Below are 16,147 nucleotides of genomic sequence, written 5' to 3' on the forward strand. Positions count from 1 at the left end.
GTGCTTTAGATTCTTGGAACAAAATAAAAAAGGGAAAAGGACTATGTCCCACCCAAATTTTGCCCAATCTCAAACTTACATTTATGAAGGATGAAAAACTCAAACTTTCATCTATGACTAAACTATTATCTAAATTTTCAGTTAAAGATAGAGGTAAAATCATTATTTTACCTATAAACTTTAAAATTTTTATCATTTCTCTTTTTTAGGTTTTAAAAACTAACACCTTAACTACAAAGGAATACGAAGGAAGATGCTTCATTGTCCGACCACCACTGACTACCAATACTTTCCACCGATCTCTCATCTCCAACTACAAAAGAATACGAAAGAAGACACTTCATCGTTCTTCGTCATTTTGGGTGGTGTGATGAAGAGATGACTGTCATTGCACCAAGAGAAGGAAGAGGCCAGAGATAACGCTATCGATAACATCGAAAGATGAAGTTGAATATTGGGGGTAAAATTGCTGTTTTTGAAAGTTATGGGGGTGGTTGAGTTTGAAAAAATATAAAAACCCTAGGTTTCAGAGTGAAAATGTAACTTTTCAAAATTTAAAAACATTAAATAAAAGTGAAATGTTAGTTTATAAAATTGGGAGGGGGGAGTAATAAACTTTATAACTTTTTAATATAAATAGTAAAATAATTATTTTGCCTCTCCCTTTGAAAAAAAAAATAAACAAAAGTTTGGTCATAGGTGGGAGTTTAGGTTTTTTATCTCTTGTGGGTGTGGTAAGATTGGGCTAAAATTTGGGTGGGAAATAATGCTTTTCCCAATAAAAAAGGATCAATGCATTGTTACTAACTATTTGGCCCCTAGATTCTACAACGTAACTTTTATACCCAACCATTTTTGAAAAGTGAAACTTACATCCTTATATGTAATAAACGGTACATATATATAACAGAGCAAGGACAGTTTTGAGATTTGACGAGAACTTAGTGACATCATATCATATGGCTAAATAATTTATATCAACTTCTAACCTTGTGACACTATGATTAAAGAATACAAGAATAGTATTGGAAGACCAAAGAAAACAGGAACAGTATCGGTGGCTGTCAATGCATTTTTCAAAATTTATTATATGCAAATGGATTTTTTTCTATTTTATTTAGAAAATTTATTTACCTTCTATATTTTAAAAACATTTTGTAATCTTAATATTTTGTAATGCAATGTTTACACTTTGTTTTGGTTAAATTTGTTCAGTATACAACCCTGATTTCTAGGCGTGTGTTTGGGTATTGAAACCGAAGGACACAAATAGGATCGTGACAATATATAATATTGAATTAATTATATTAAGAATTATTTTATTTTATTCTATATATAGGACTGGATTCGAACCGAACCGAGCTCGGATCGCAGCCAGCTCGGGCTCGGCTCGGTTTATTTATGGCCGGCTCGAGTTCGGTTTGAGCTCGACTCGAACCAAACTCAGCTCGACTAGTTTTTCATATCAAAACGACATCGTTTTGTATATATATATAGATCAAAACGACGTCGTTTTGTATAAAAGAATTTAAAAAAAAAATCTACCGAACCAGATGTATAAAAAATTTTAAAAAAAATCTATCGAGCCAACCCGAACCAGCTCGAGCTCGATCGAGCCGAGCAGAGCTCGGTTCGTTTTGGGCTCGAACCGAGCCGAGCCAAGCTCGAGCTCGAGCTCGAGCTGGCTCGGCTCGAGTCCAGCCCTATCTATATATATAAAAAACAATATTATATATATTTTTTTAATATATAATTTAAATTAAAAAATATGTTATTATATAATTAAATGTTATTTTATTTTTAATTTAAAATCATCAAATCATATAATAACACATCATCTGTATACTCAAATTATATATCAATACATAATTTTATATACATATATATATACACACACACTTTTTCTTGATAAACTCTTAATATATATGCATTAGAAGAAAAAAAAAAAGATAGAAGTAAAAATGTCAATGGAGAAGGTGAACAATATCCTTCACTAGCACTAAACCTTCTATAAGATCTTCCAATTCTACTTTCAGAACTAACATAAATGACAAACTTATTCATCAAACCATACATATTTTTACAATCTCTATAAACAAGTCCAAGAATTTTTTATTCTACATGCATGAACAGAAGGTCAGAAAGATATATTTTCTGGAAATTTAAACACATTTCGCAAATTTATACATGTTCCGCCAAATTTTTCAGGAACTTCCCTGGAGATACTGCTGATTAACAGCACACATATACATTACCTTTTTCAAGAATACAGAGGCATTCAGCTGATGATATAACCTTACCAGGACCAGTGCAATGGCTATATTCGTACATACAAATACTTGCATGGTTGATGTACCAGCTTTGAGAAGCACTAGTAACCTAACCATGTAGATGGAATTGGCTGAAACTTGTTCTTAGCACATGCCAGCACATCATAGTAATCCGCATCACTGAAGCAGTCGCGAAAATCTGTCAAGAGCTTATCAAAAACTCTCCATTGCACTTTTTTTGATTGTGAATACGGGTATGGAAGAAAAAGCTGCATATACATAGAGTAAAAGTTCATACAGCTGCAGGCACAAATCAAGTTAACTTTTCACTTTATTTTTTCCTCTAGCAAGTAATCACAGTCGAACATAGATGTTTGTGGAGTTCTGCGTCAACTTATGTCTTGATTATCAAAGGACATAATTTTGTCTAGCACCGATCTTAGATCAGGTTTAACAAACTAAATTTTAACCCATGTCTATGTCTCTTTCCCAGCGTCATACACACACACTACATTCACGTATGCATATAAATATACACACAAAAAAAACCAAAGAATGAGAAACATATATGTCTGTTGTTTGTGTTTGATGGTTTCAGTGATCTTATTACTCTCATTATAAAGTAAAAGCAAAAGGTTTTTGGAATGCCAGCTTACATCTCCCTCTAGCGCAAGTCGTTTGAGTACACAAAATGTTTGCTCATTTTCCTCCAAATTGTCAAGAACAGCCAGCCAGATCCGCGAAGCAAGCTCATGTGCCATGTCTCTTGATTTTCCACAGGCAATAAACTGATCTGCCAAAGCTCAAGCTCAATCCCATCAGAAGATGATTGCAATACTAAAGTATTGGAAGCTCTATGGACGAGGGATTTGCTCAATCATCAATAGAATGACATGAGATAAAAAACTCATATATATCATAGAAATTCAGGGATTGCAAATTTCAGCTTTTTCTAGTATCAGTCATCAACACAAAGTTTCACCATGGATTTGGAGCCTCCCACATATTTCTGGTTCACATAAAGTTATGGTACACACATGCTGGAAAGGAAAGCTCTATGAACAAGGGATTGCTCAATCATCAATAGGATGACATAGAGAAAAAAAACTCACATATATCATAGAAAATCAGAGATTGCAATTTCAGCTTTTTCTAATATTAGTGATGAACACAATGTTTCACCATGGATTTGGAGCCTCCCACAAATTTCTGGTTCACATAAACTTATGGCACACACATGCAGGCAATCAAAGCTCTAAGGACAAAGGATTGCTCAATCATCAATAGAATGACATGAGATAAAAAACTCACATATAGCATAGAAAAATCAGAGATATCAATTTCAGCATTTTGTAACATCAGTTGTGAACACAAAATTTCATCATGGATTGGGAGCCTCCAAGTTATTTCTGGTTCACATTAACTACACATGCTGGCTAAAAAATCCTTAAAATTGGATGGTAATATAGTTAGTACAAAATAATGGGTTCATGTGCATTATTGAGATATTTACATGATGAGTAAACCTAAGATTTACCAAACTACAAGTGAATAGCTTCGGCTCAGCTCATTAAGATGTTCAAGCAAGCTTGGTTCATTAAATAGTGAAACCAAGCTCTTAACCTTAACAAACCAAGTTCAATCAACATCCTGCTCAGTCTTGTGTTTGAAAATATTAATGATATTGTAATGGCTTAAATTTATTATTTTTCACTCTGTATTAAATTAGTTGTGGTCTGATAAAGCCCTAATCACTCAAGATTATCAACAAACAAATGTGTGATTAAAAAAAAAAAAGAATCAGGGAAATTCTAGCAACCAATTAGAGGGGCCACGTGGCTGTTTTGGATTGGTAGAGAAAGGAAAATAAAGCAAGGCCATCGGAAATATGAGGCAGGCAGAACGTTGATGTTAGTTGCGGGTTGGGAGTCTGGCACTCTTGATATGCCATACTTCTTTTATTTTCATTGTTGTTTCTTTTTCATTACTCTTTGGTTTTTTTGTGAGACTGCGAGTTGTGCTCCTGGATCATAGAAAATATTAGTATATTGTTAAGTTCAATTCATTTTATCTCCCGCTCAATTGTGTTGTTGATCGTGTGAGACTGAATAGATTGAACAGATACTTATCAAAGTAGTATTAGAGCAATTGTGATGGGTATGATTGATTTTATAAAGTACAAGAATGGGAGGTGGTTATGGTTTAAACGTCTAACGAAACTAGAAGCTCAGACGATAGGGGAGAATGGAATTTGTCTCTATTGTGAACACAAATAAGAATCAACTCATGATTGTAAATTCGAATCATTGGTGGTTTTACTTGAGGATGAGGATGGACTGGATGAAGAGTTGGAAAATAGATCAAGTTTTTCGGATTGAACTGATTGTCTTTTATTTTGTTTTCCTCTCTGTGTTTATGTTCCTATTTTGTATAGATTTACTAGTTGTAGGCCTTGAATTCTTTGTATAAATTTCTAGTTTGTATAATGGAAAAAATATAGTTCATTTCAATTAAACAAAAACACTTGTTTCATGGTATCAAAACCTCAATCCTGAGGCCAGAGTTCTTGCTGGAGGATAACAAAAGCTTTTGGAGATGTTGCTGAAAAAAGTGTCAAAGAACTCAAAATTGTAGGTAAAGGCACAAAAGTCATCAGAGACACACAAAAGCTACTGCAAAAATAACAAAATCTATCGTAAATTGTCGACATAGCAAGAAAGAGGACTGAAGTCGTTGGAAATGGTTGATCTACCAAAAAAAATTGAAGTTGCCAGAAATTGTTAATATAGCTTGAAAAGGGAAAAAATCTACCGGAGGCCACTGATATAGCAGGAAAAGGGAACAGTTGCCAAAAATTGTCAGATTTTTCTCAAACATCTAAAAAATTGCTAAAAAAGCATAGACACTACTAATTTTCTTCTAGGATATCACAAAAGCCATTGATTCCTTAGATCTTGTCATCTGGCATCGATGAAATCTTTAGATTTTGCCAAAATCGATCTATTGCCACCGATTGCTACATTTTTGGAAAATTACAATGAGCCCCTTGAGGAAACTTTTAATAACCCACTTGTGGCAAAATTCAAAACCCCCCTTATATATGGAAGAAATTACATTGAAATTCACAACATCTATGGTTCATATAGGTTATCTTGAACAATTCTTTTTTTTCCGAAACTTGATGGAAAATGTTGGATTGTGAATACATGGGTTTTTGATCATATGATTGGATCTATGGAAAACATGGTGGACTAAACTAAGTGTGATGGGAGTTTAAAGATGTCAATAGCGAAAGGTAAAACATCTCCAATTGTAGGAAAAGGAAGAATTTTCTTACCAACCGTAACTAACTCAGTATTACATATTACAAAGTTGAAGGGCAATCTTCTGTTGATTAGTAGATTGACCAAGGATATGGATTGTATAGTAACTTTCACTTCTTCTCATTGTGTGTTTTAGGACCAATCTTCAATGAGGACGATTGGCAGTGCAAGAGAATTTGAGGGAATACTATGTCTTAGGTAGTGAAGCTCACCCAATAGATAGTCTCTCAATAAATCTTTTTTTTTTTTTTCAAATTCTCTAATTCAAATGTATATTTTGACAAAAACGCCTTGGTCACCCAAGATCTCATATTTAAATTTATTATATCCCCATTCGTTTACCAATAAAGAGAACTTTCATTTTTAATGTGAATTTTGCGTACTTGCAAAACAATCCTATTCTCATTATCCCATCCATTCATACAACCCTTCTACGCCCTTTCATTTGATCCATAGTAATGTCTGGGGTCCAACAAGAATAACAAATGTATCTTATACTAGGTGGTTTGTGACATTCATTGCTAACCACACAAAGGTATTTTGGATTCATTTGATGAAGGAATTGTCAAAAGTCAACACTGCTTTAGAAACCTTTTACAAATTGATTTGGATATTTTTCAAACACCCATCCATAGTCTCCATACTAACAATGGTCAAGAATATTTCTCAAATGGCCTTACTAAACACCTAAATTCCTATGACATCCTACATCAAAGCACTTGTGTTTATACACCCCAATAAAATGAAGGTTCAGAAGAAAAGACCAACACCTCCTCCCTTAAGTCACATGGGTCTCTTCCTTAAGTAGTCCTCCCATTTTTGCACCGACATCTCATTTGCTCCTTTTTGTCCCAAATTGTCCCAACTGCTTGTCTCCTAAGGGCAATTTTGTGGTCCTAACACTAACTGATTCAAATTTGACTCAAACTGGATTAAAATTTAACAACCCAGGCTTGAAGTAGGTGGTGCTCAACTCATAATGTAGTATGCATTATATGGAAGAAGGGAGGACAATAATCCATTGTATAAGAAGGTTTTGGCCAAAAAAAAAAAACCCTTCTATCTTATTTATTATACTTAAGAGTTTACATTTTTTCACTTATTAGGGATATCAGGATTTGTACGTCAATGCTTAAATGATATTATAAATAGAGCCCTTATCTTAGTTTGGAACCTAGGCTTGTTAAAGAATAACTAATACTAAAATTTCTTCTCTTCCATGTTTTTGCTTAGCTTCTCCCATTTCGATTTTACCTTATACAACTTTCTTCCCTCTTCAATCTCTATAGTTACTATTTCCAACTACTCGTCATTATCTATTTCATGTCCAATTAAAAATGTATAACAATTTAAGGACTAAAAGGAAAGGGAGAGCCTACCAATTATTGTTCCATGAAGTACTCCAGATGGAGATGCCATAGTTGAGAGTTCAAGTTGTTCTTTCAAAAACAGGTAAGAGTGGCCCACAATCTCGTCTATCTCACCATCCAACGAAAAAATGTGTTTAGCAACATGCAAAGCTATGTATCTCCTGAGAACAGTAATCCAAACTTAGAACAAGATAATACTAAACAAACAGAATTATTTGAGTGTATGTGCATCCGTTCAAATAAAGTTCCAACTACACGAAACAAGATAAACAACACGTGTTTTTATGTTTTGTTATACTGACTTCATACACACAAATAAATAAACCAAAGAACAAGTTATAGAATTCTTGGAACAAATCCTTCTAAATGGCAAAGCCGAGATACAAAACTAGAGGGAGAAATTATTACTTGTGGTTATACTAATTTGAATTGTTATATTATCACTAACCAAAAAAGTTTACATTGATAATTAAAGGCCTAATAATAGTTCATATGCTCTAACACACTCTCTCACATGCAAGTCATCCAGATCAAATATGATAACGAACACAATTATTATAATTCAATCAATACGATTGCAATATTCAAACACAAACCCACTTGATCAAATTGACTCTAATATTGTTACCACTAAATTGAACAATTTACGTTAATGCATAAGGATTAAACAATGACTTTTAAGATCTAACAATATTATGTTAGATAAAAGCTTTATTTACACTGCATAAGTTACTAAACTTAGGCATAAACTGTGCTATTATACAAAAAAGCAAATATCCTTGATCAGTTACTTATCTTTACTGAGATTTAATTGACACTCATTTGGAATAATATGCATAAACCATGTCTATTTAGAAATAATCTGGCAAAATGATTCCTTCAAGAAACTAACTAATAGAAGATGAATAAAGACAGAGAGGTAAACAAGAAAAACACATATTTGGTAATGAAGGTGAGAAAAGTTCAGTTATTTACCTCCTGCTCAATCCTCGAGGAATTGGTCCAGGCCACCTCTTCGCTTGGCCAGCCAAAGGAAAAGCCCTAACTAGAGCAGCTTGCCACAAGCATTCTCCACGAAACAGACTGGCCCAATGCTTTTTAACACAAGATATTTGTGCCCACTCAAACACAGGAACTCGTATAAAAATTTCTATCAGGATATGATCAGGAAGATTTCCAAATGAATTATCTACTGATGTTAAAGAGTCCTTATCATCGTTGCTTGTCATTACAATTCTGCAAATCAAGAAGCAATATGCTTGATCATAATTAAATCATTTCTAATCATAAAAGGGAAGAAAAATAACAAAAACATGTACAAAATGAATACAAAATCAAAAACAGAAGAATTTTTGGTTTGAAAAGAAGGCCAGATAAATTTTCTCGTCCAAGTTCAAATGGAGAGAACTGCATTACCTTATTACATGATGTAGGTGAAAATTTTGACATATCCCATATCAATTGTTAATCCAATGAGGATAGCTTGTTTACAAAAAATAATAAGTAGAAAATGGTATATACAAGAGGCATAGAGAATTTACATAAATTCTAGCAACTGATTAAGCAAGTAGAGTATCATTTTAAAGTTGTACAAGGCCTCAGTTCTGCATATAAAGAAATATTTGGCAAAAACTAACTTCAAAGTATTCAGTTTGCAACATAACAGCAGTCCACTTTCTCTATTTGAACTTGCAAGAAAAAATCATCTCATCATTTGCTTTCTTTAACTACTTTGGGATGAACTGTCGTGAATGCAATTAAACTATCCTTCTCAGCTAACTGATCACTCTGAAATAACAACCTCAAAAAATTTGGACTTAAATGAGTAGTCCATAATGAAGTTGCAAAGAATACATTCATTCATCAAAACTACAGGTCCATGCCTCCATTGTATCATATAACAAGGCAAGATGCAGCACACAAAAGGAATTTGAATGATGTTAGTGACAATGTGGCTCAAACATAGGACTTCTTGATTCTTCTCCATGTCAAGTTTACAACATTTTCAGTACTTGTCCCACTCAAATGATAGAATTGTTCTCAAAACTAAATGAGTTATGAATTTCAATTTCCATTAATTCAAAATTAAGTAAAAGCACTACTGAGAGATTAAAGATTACACCGACGTCTATAACATAAGCAAGTGCGGCATACAATGTTTCATCGCTTATAGCAAAGCAATGATGCAACAAGTACACACGTGATTGTTCAAGAAGAACAGATCCCCAAAAGTTAGCAAAATGGATCACACTAGCCCAACATGGCCAAAATACAAGAATCAAAAGATAGAAAAGAAAATAGAAGACAGGTGTAGACAATACTAAACAGTTGAATTTCAGATTTATTAGCTAAAGATTCACCAAAAATACCAACTTTCATATCTCATTTTCATCTAAATGCAACAACGTAATATTGGCACTACCAAGTAGTTTCACATTGAAGAAAACAATAAGTCCAACAAAAACAGCCATTGATCAAAGAGCTTATCAAGTTAAGGAGAAGCTAACAGACTACATTACCCACAACAATCACACTCGGAATCATACATTAAACCCATGTTTTATTTCATAAAAAAGAACTGAAAACTACTCAAATGGCCACCAAAAACACCCAAAATAGTCCAAATGAATTCAAAAATCAAAACTCAATATGTCTTTCATCCTAAACAATTCAATTCAACTAAGCTATAACTTTCTAATTAACGGCAGGTTTATATCATGAACAGAAGAGAACAGAACGAAGATAACAAAAAGAATCAAAGGTAAAGTAAAAGCACAGGAAATTAACTCAGACCCACAAATGAACGACAACTGAAAATGAAGAAATGAAGAAAAAGAGACAAAATTGATAAACCTGAGGGAGATTAGAAGAATTAAAAATAGCGTTCGGTACTGTTTTGAGCTGAGACTTAATATGTGAATATAAGAGGAGAGCTGAAGCGAATGCGCTTGATCATCGATGTAATCACCTGAGGTCTTTATTATCTGTCCCGAAAGGCAAAGCAAACAAATAAAGAATTTATGGCTCACTACCTATTGTCCCCCCGAATTTTGCTGAGTTATCTTTCCCACCGGTTAAATTCTATTTTTTTAATTTGTTGCTTGTATAAAAATTCCGCGACCATTTGTGTATGTTATCCTTACACGGGTTATTCCTAATCTTCTCTGTATTGTTTCAATTTTATCAGATGCCTCAAAGATACCACTTTTTAAATTTAAAAAGTTTATTTTTTCATTCGTCTGTCAATTCAATTAATATAAGCCATCACATTGAAAAGGTAAAAAAATTATTTTCTAAAAACATAAAAAAATAACAAAAGAAAATACCAAACCAGCACATCTTTCAGGTTTCTTTCCCCTATAGCCTACACCGTAAAGGTGGAAAATATAAACTTATAATATAGAATTTTTAAAGTATGATTCTCTTTAAATTCATTTTAAAAACCAAGCCGAACCAATAACATTAAACAAGTAAAATCTTGAATCTAATAACCAATTCTATAATCACTACACCAGTGTTGAAATATTTGATATTTTTCCATCATAGAATTCGAAATTGGCACCACCACAGGTGCACAAAATGTGGGCAGATCCGAATTCTTATATCAATTGATTGTACCCTGAGAAATAATTAATTTTATTAATGACTAAATTGAGAATTATACCCTGAAAAATAATTAATTTTATTGATGACTAAATTGAGAATTACATCTAGAAATCAACTTCTTTGACTCTCCACCAAGAGAGTTCCAACAATTCTACGCCACCCTGATACAAAGCTTCAATGTAACAGTACAATTCCCAAACGTTGATCCCCAATCTTCCCAAATCTAAACTTTTATATACTTCAAGACAATAACATTGAGAGACTTGGCAAGCTTCTTCAGCAGATACAGTAGTGCATCTCCTACCAAATTAATTGCCTCATAAAGGATTCATTTTTGCCAGGCTCATCTAGAGGCAAGGCCCAAGTGGTGTTTGTTGACTGTCACAGTGAATCAACAACTATCATTCATAAAGTCTAATAATATATAATGACTCATTCTAGTTCATTCTCTATATGCTAAATAAAATAAATTAATATTTCCATTTGCAGCAGCATGTCAAGCACTTTCAACCTACACAATTGAACAGGACGACAGCTTTTTACACAATTTCATCAGCTGAGATTGGATTAGCTAGTGAATCACAAGAGATAAACATAAACATCAATAAAACATGAAAATATATCAAAAATTGGATAAATACAGCAAGGTTTGGACATGATAGATCCATAAGATTGGACCCACTTTGCCCTCAATACACTGACTGATGCAGTACATATTTACCATGCAAACCTGAAAGAGAAAAGAACGAATTGCTGATGACTATAACATTGATTCAGGTTTGTTCGACCATATAAACAATTCAGGTGATTCTGGAAACACAAAATACTTAACTGTGAATTACGCAAGAATGTTCAGACCAAATTTTCAACAAAGTCTGAAACAGAACAAATTCTGGATTGAGAACAAGAGAGATAGTGCACCAGAGAAAGTCAGGCCCAGGTTAGGCATAAGCAGCAAGAAGTGCCAAGTAATCACAGTGCCTTATGCACAGACGCATTTCCCATTTTCCTCGAGAGCTAAATAAATCACTGTCATGAGTAGTAAATCACACCAAGTATCACTCTACATTTTGGCAGCAGCGAAAGGATCCATTCCTTTAGCAATCACTTCAGAACATATAATCTGGACCTGTTCCAACCTCCCATCCCGTTTAAGACCAGTAGTAAGTTCATTACATATACCGAGACTGGGGAGGAAACCATTCTCAAGCATCTCTCTGTACCAAATGTATGCTCCATCAAAATCCTTAAGTTCGCAATATCCCTTAATCAGTATAGTGTATGTGTCAGCTTTAGGGATCAATCCTTCAGCCTTCATGTGATTGACAAGATCTTTTGCTTTGGATACTTTTCCCTCTCTTAAGAACCCAAAAATCAAGCTATTATAAGTCACCTTGTCAGGACGAATTCCTTGGTCCACCATTCTACTATGCAATGCCAATGCCTTTTGAAGATCCTGATGCTGTGCATAACAGTGAATGAGTGCATTATAGACAGGTAGATCGAGAGCCAAATTAGACTGTAACATTTCGCTTAAAAGTTTCTCTACAGCTACAATTCCCTCTTTGCTACATCCACTAACAAGAGGATGATAAGTCTTTAGAGTAGGTTCAATGCCCAACTTCTTCATATTTTCATATAGTTCAAGACATTTCTGAGCATTTCCTGTATTAGAATACCCTGAGATCAGTGAGTTATATGTAATCACATCTGGACTAAGACCACTTTCAGTTATTTGGAGAAGCAAGTCTTCAGCTTCCATTAAGCTTCCCTTTTTGCAAAGGCCATTAATTAGGGCATTATAAGTTACAAGTGTTGGACCCACTTTACTTTTCACCATCTCATCAAGAAACCTAAAAGCATCTTTAATCCTCCCCACTGTGCAGCTACCATCAATGAGCATATTATATATTTGAGCATTAGGAAAAATCCCTCTGCCTTCCATATCCCTGAGGACTATTTCAGCTTCGAGAAGCTTCCCATCCTTGCACATGCAATTTATGAGAGAACCATAGCTTACAACATTTGGCTTTAACCCTTGATTTTCCATCTCTTCAAAAATCTGGAAGCACTTATCAAAAAGGCCCATCCGTCCATAGCCATTAATCAGGGTGTTATGTGTCTCCAAATTTGGAGAAACACCATTGTCCACCATTTTCTTCACCCATTTCTCTACCATATCCACCTCTTTCATTTCACAAAACTTGTCAATCAAAGAATTGAAAGTAACACAATTTGGTTTCAACCCATATTTTTCCATCCGTTGAAAAGTCAAAATAGCTCTGTTCATGTCACCCCTTCGGCAATACCCATTCAAAATTGTGTTAAAAATAACCTCATTTGGAACAAGCCCATTTTCCATTTCCTTCTCCAAAAGTTCCTCTGCCTTTTCAATCTTCCCATCTTTACATAGTGCATTCAACAAAATGCTGCAAGTATAACTATTAATCGTAACACCTGTCCCACAGGCTTCTTCGTACAAAGCCATTACACCCTCCCCATCACAACACCTTGAAAACCCATCAAAAAGGATACTAAAACTATACCCATCAGGCACAAAGCCATTATCTTTCATTTCCTTGAAAATCTTTTTCGCCTCTTCCATCTTCTTTGCCCTGCAGAGGCCACTAAGTAAAGAATTGTAAGTAACCAAATTCGGCTCCACGTTTTCAATCTTCATCCTTTCTCTCAATTCAAAAGCCTTCTCCAACTCCCCAACTTTGCAATACCCATCGAGCAGCGTATTATATGTAACCCTTGTAGCCACCAATTTTCTGCTACACATTTCATCAAACACCTTCTCCGCCTCCCGCATTTTCTTCTCTTTACACAACCCACTAATCAAAACGTTATAAACAAACACATTAGGACTCACTCCTCTCCTCTTCATAGACTTAACAATCTCAAAACCCCTATCCACATCACCCAGTTTCACCGCGGCTTGAACAGCTTTACCATAAGTAAACCTATCGGGTCGCAAACCCGACACTACAATCTCCTCAAACAATTCAAGAGTCTTATCAAATTGATTACAGTTCACCAAACATTCAAGCAAAACGCTGAGAGAAGCCAAAGAAGGGAAAATACCATCTTCTCGAATACTATAGTAAAGTTGTGTAGCTTCAACCGGCATTTTAGCGGAAGATAAAACAGACAACAACATATTGGAGAAAATGGGTTTTAAGGAGGGCGAAGATATAGAGAAAAGAGAGAAGAGTTCAGTGGGCGAAGACAAGGGAGAATCTTTTGAGAGGAGGAGGGATTTGAGGAGATTTTGAGCGGTTTCAGTGCGGTTCTGTTGGAGGAGAATTTCGAGTTTTTGAACTTGTTCATTGCGTTGTTCTAGGAAAAGGTCGTTGCTTTTTGATGAGTCCGTACAGAGGGAGAAAGAGAAGGTCAAGTGGCGGAGTGAAGGAGTAAGTGGCAACTTGGAAGGAAGACGGAGTTGCGCAGCCATGGCTTCTACTTCTTTATTTTAGATAAACCTTGGGTTTCATTTTGTTTTCTCTCTGAGGATTATGAAATGACAGATATTCCCCTCTAATTAATCTTTGGGGGTTAAAATTAAGAAAGTAAAATATAGAGTGGGCCAAAGATTATTCCTCCAAGGATTTTCGCATGATAATTTTTAAATAATTAAATATTTATAAAAAAATTATTATTTTAATTGAAGATAAAAATATTTTTTAATTAAAAATTAAATATATATCATTTTTTCTTCTTTAATTTACAATTTTAATAAATGTTTCATTTAAAATTTGAAAAGTGGTTATTTTTCTTTCTAAATTTTAAAACCCTCGTCACTTTTTAACAAATTTCCCCATCTCTAATATCTTTATACCTTATCTCTCTTCCCCTCTCTCTGGTAAACCTATTTGTCTCCCTCTCTCACTCCACACCCATCTTTGCTTACGAGAAAAATAAGATTCTATAAGAGGAAGTTGTGACAAAGACGAAAAAGAGATCAATTTACATTATGAAGGGAGATAAGTGTTGATTTTCAATTCACCATCGTGGAGGGAAATCTTTGAGGGAATGAGCCGGATTTGGAGATATCCACATACGAAGTGTGTTTGAAAGTTGAATAATTATCAGAGATAGTCCTGACCATGGATCGGTTTGACCTGTGAATCAGACTATAATCAACTCGTTGAAAATCGAAACCATAACTGTTAAAATTACAACCAGTTTGAACCAAAACCAAAACTAAATTCTGATAGTTTGATTCCAATTTTTATTTTTTTGAACTATTGATTCAAAGATTCATAAACCGGTTTTTTCTATTTTTTAAATTAAAAAAACTTTATTTTTAGGGGGCTCTCCTGCATTTCTGCAATAACATGGCCGTTATAGGCTTAGGCTTGATTTTTTTAATTTATTTTATTTTTTATATAAAATCTTCCATATAAATAGTACTTAGCCTTACGACTCTCTCATTTCTCATTATCTTAATTTTTAATACTCTCTCAATCTTTTAATCAAATTATCTCAAATTCAATTAAATTTTCTCTTTATTTTAATCAATTCCAATTTTAAATTCTATAATTTAATTATTATTATCTTTATATTATATAATTTTATAATTAATTATAGAATTTATCTCTATAAATTGAAAAATTAAGTCTAAGAGGATATGTAAGAAGCTTAATTAAAATATTAAGTCAAAGTCTTTTTTTAATTTGTAATTATTATAATTATTAATTAAAAAATAAATCAAGGCCATGAATTAGAACCAACAATTCAATGTTAGTTTCAAACCAGGGCCATGAATTGGGACTGTTAGTTCCAAACCAGTTACGAATCGTCTTATAAAGATTTCGATTTAAGATTCCAATTTTTTAAAACCGTGAACTGATGGTTTCGAATCGAAACCATCCATTCATGAACCGTGACCAGATCCAATCAAGGATAGTTATCATGTGATACCCAATCACATAATAATCTAATTAAATATTCAAAATTTAAAAACATACAAAATTTCTCACATAAAAAAAAAATCAAATATATTACATTGTTTTTTGCCATTGGTAAAATTTTGAATCTGAAAAATAGAAAAAAAAAAAGGAATTTCCAAATCTAGGTCATTAAATTCAAAAGGCATTTGGTGAAATATTTCTTAAAATGATTTTATAGTGTGAATCTTAACATCTAAATAAATATTATTTTTCTTTTAAAATTATAATACAAAAATCAATAAGTTTTTGTAATTATTCATTCGTTCCATGCATTCAAAAAACTTATGAAGTTTCATTATTTAAAATTTCATATACCCAAAAAGTTGGTTTCCTGTATCCATGATTTTTAAAGTTGGAAGTTTTGTTAATTAAAAATTCAAGTTCAGTTATAATCTTTATAATTTTTTAAAACAAATCAAAATTTATTAAGACCGTGTTAATTGAGACCGGTTTTGTTATGAGAGTCATACTTGATGGTAATAAAAGGAATGTCGAAGATTTTAATAGTGATGGAGAGGAGTACGATGACAATATAATAAAGAACAATGATATGTTTAATAACGAAAGGAGAGCGAGAGAGATGGAGGTGACATTTGGGAGATTGACAAAAGAGTTCCACGGCA

General features: G+C 33.5%; 1 protein-coding gene and 1 pseudogene across 2 annotated transcripts; both read right to left on the reverse strand.

Annotated features, from left to right (window-relative positions):
- Positions 1 to 2,039: 2,039 nt before the first annotated feature.
- On the reverse strand, positions 2,040 to 14,053 carry LOC123218713 (pentatricopeptide repeat-containing protein At5g12100, mitochondrial-like). 2 transcript variants are annotated; one of them, XM_044640288.1, is made up of 6 exons: positions 11,402 to 14,053; positions 9,817 to 11,299; positions 7,939 to 8,199; positions 6,973 to 7,124; positions 2,927 to 3,063; positions 2,040 to 2,539 (listed from the first exon to the last, which is right to left on the reverse strand). In XM_044640288.1, exon 1 carries the CDS (start codon positions 14,024 to 14,026, stop codon positions 11,633 to 11,635), a length of 2,394 nt encoding a protein of 797 aa, XP_044496223.1. In that variant the 5' UTR covers positions 14,027 to 14,053; the 3' UTR covers positions 2,040 to 2,539; positions 2,927 to 3,063; positions 6,973 to 7,124; positions 7,939 to 8,199; positions 9,817 to 11,299; positions 11,402 to 11,632. The 2 variants fall into 2 exon arrangements, with proteins under 2 accessions (XP_044496223.1, XP_044496222.1); XM_044640287.1 differs by having other exon boundaries at positions 9,817 to 14,053.
- Positions 10,069 to 10,165, reverse strand: LOC123219839 (annotated as a pseudogene).
- Positions 14,054 to 16,147: the final 2,094 nt, after the last annotated feature.

This window comes from Mangifera indica, chromosome 6 (genome assembly GCF_011075055.1).
Source record: "Mangifera indica cultivar Alphonso chromosome 6, CATAS_Mindica_2.1, whole genome shotgun sequence".
NCBI classification, from domain to species: domain Eukaryota; kingdom Viridiplantae; phylum Streptophyta; class Magnoliopsida; order Sapindales; family Anacardiaceae; genus Mangifera; species Mangifera indica.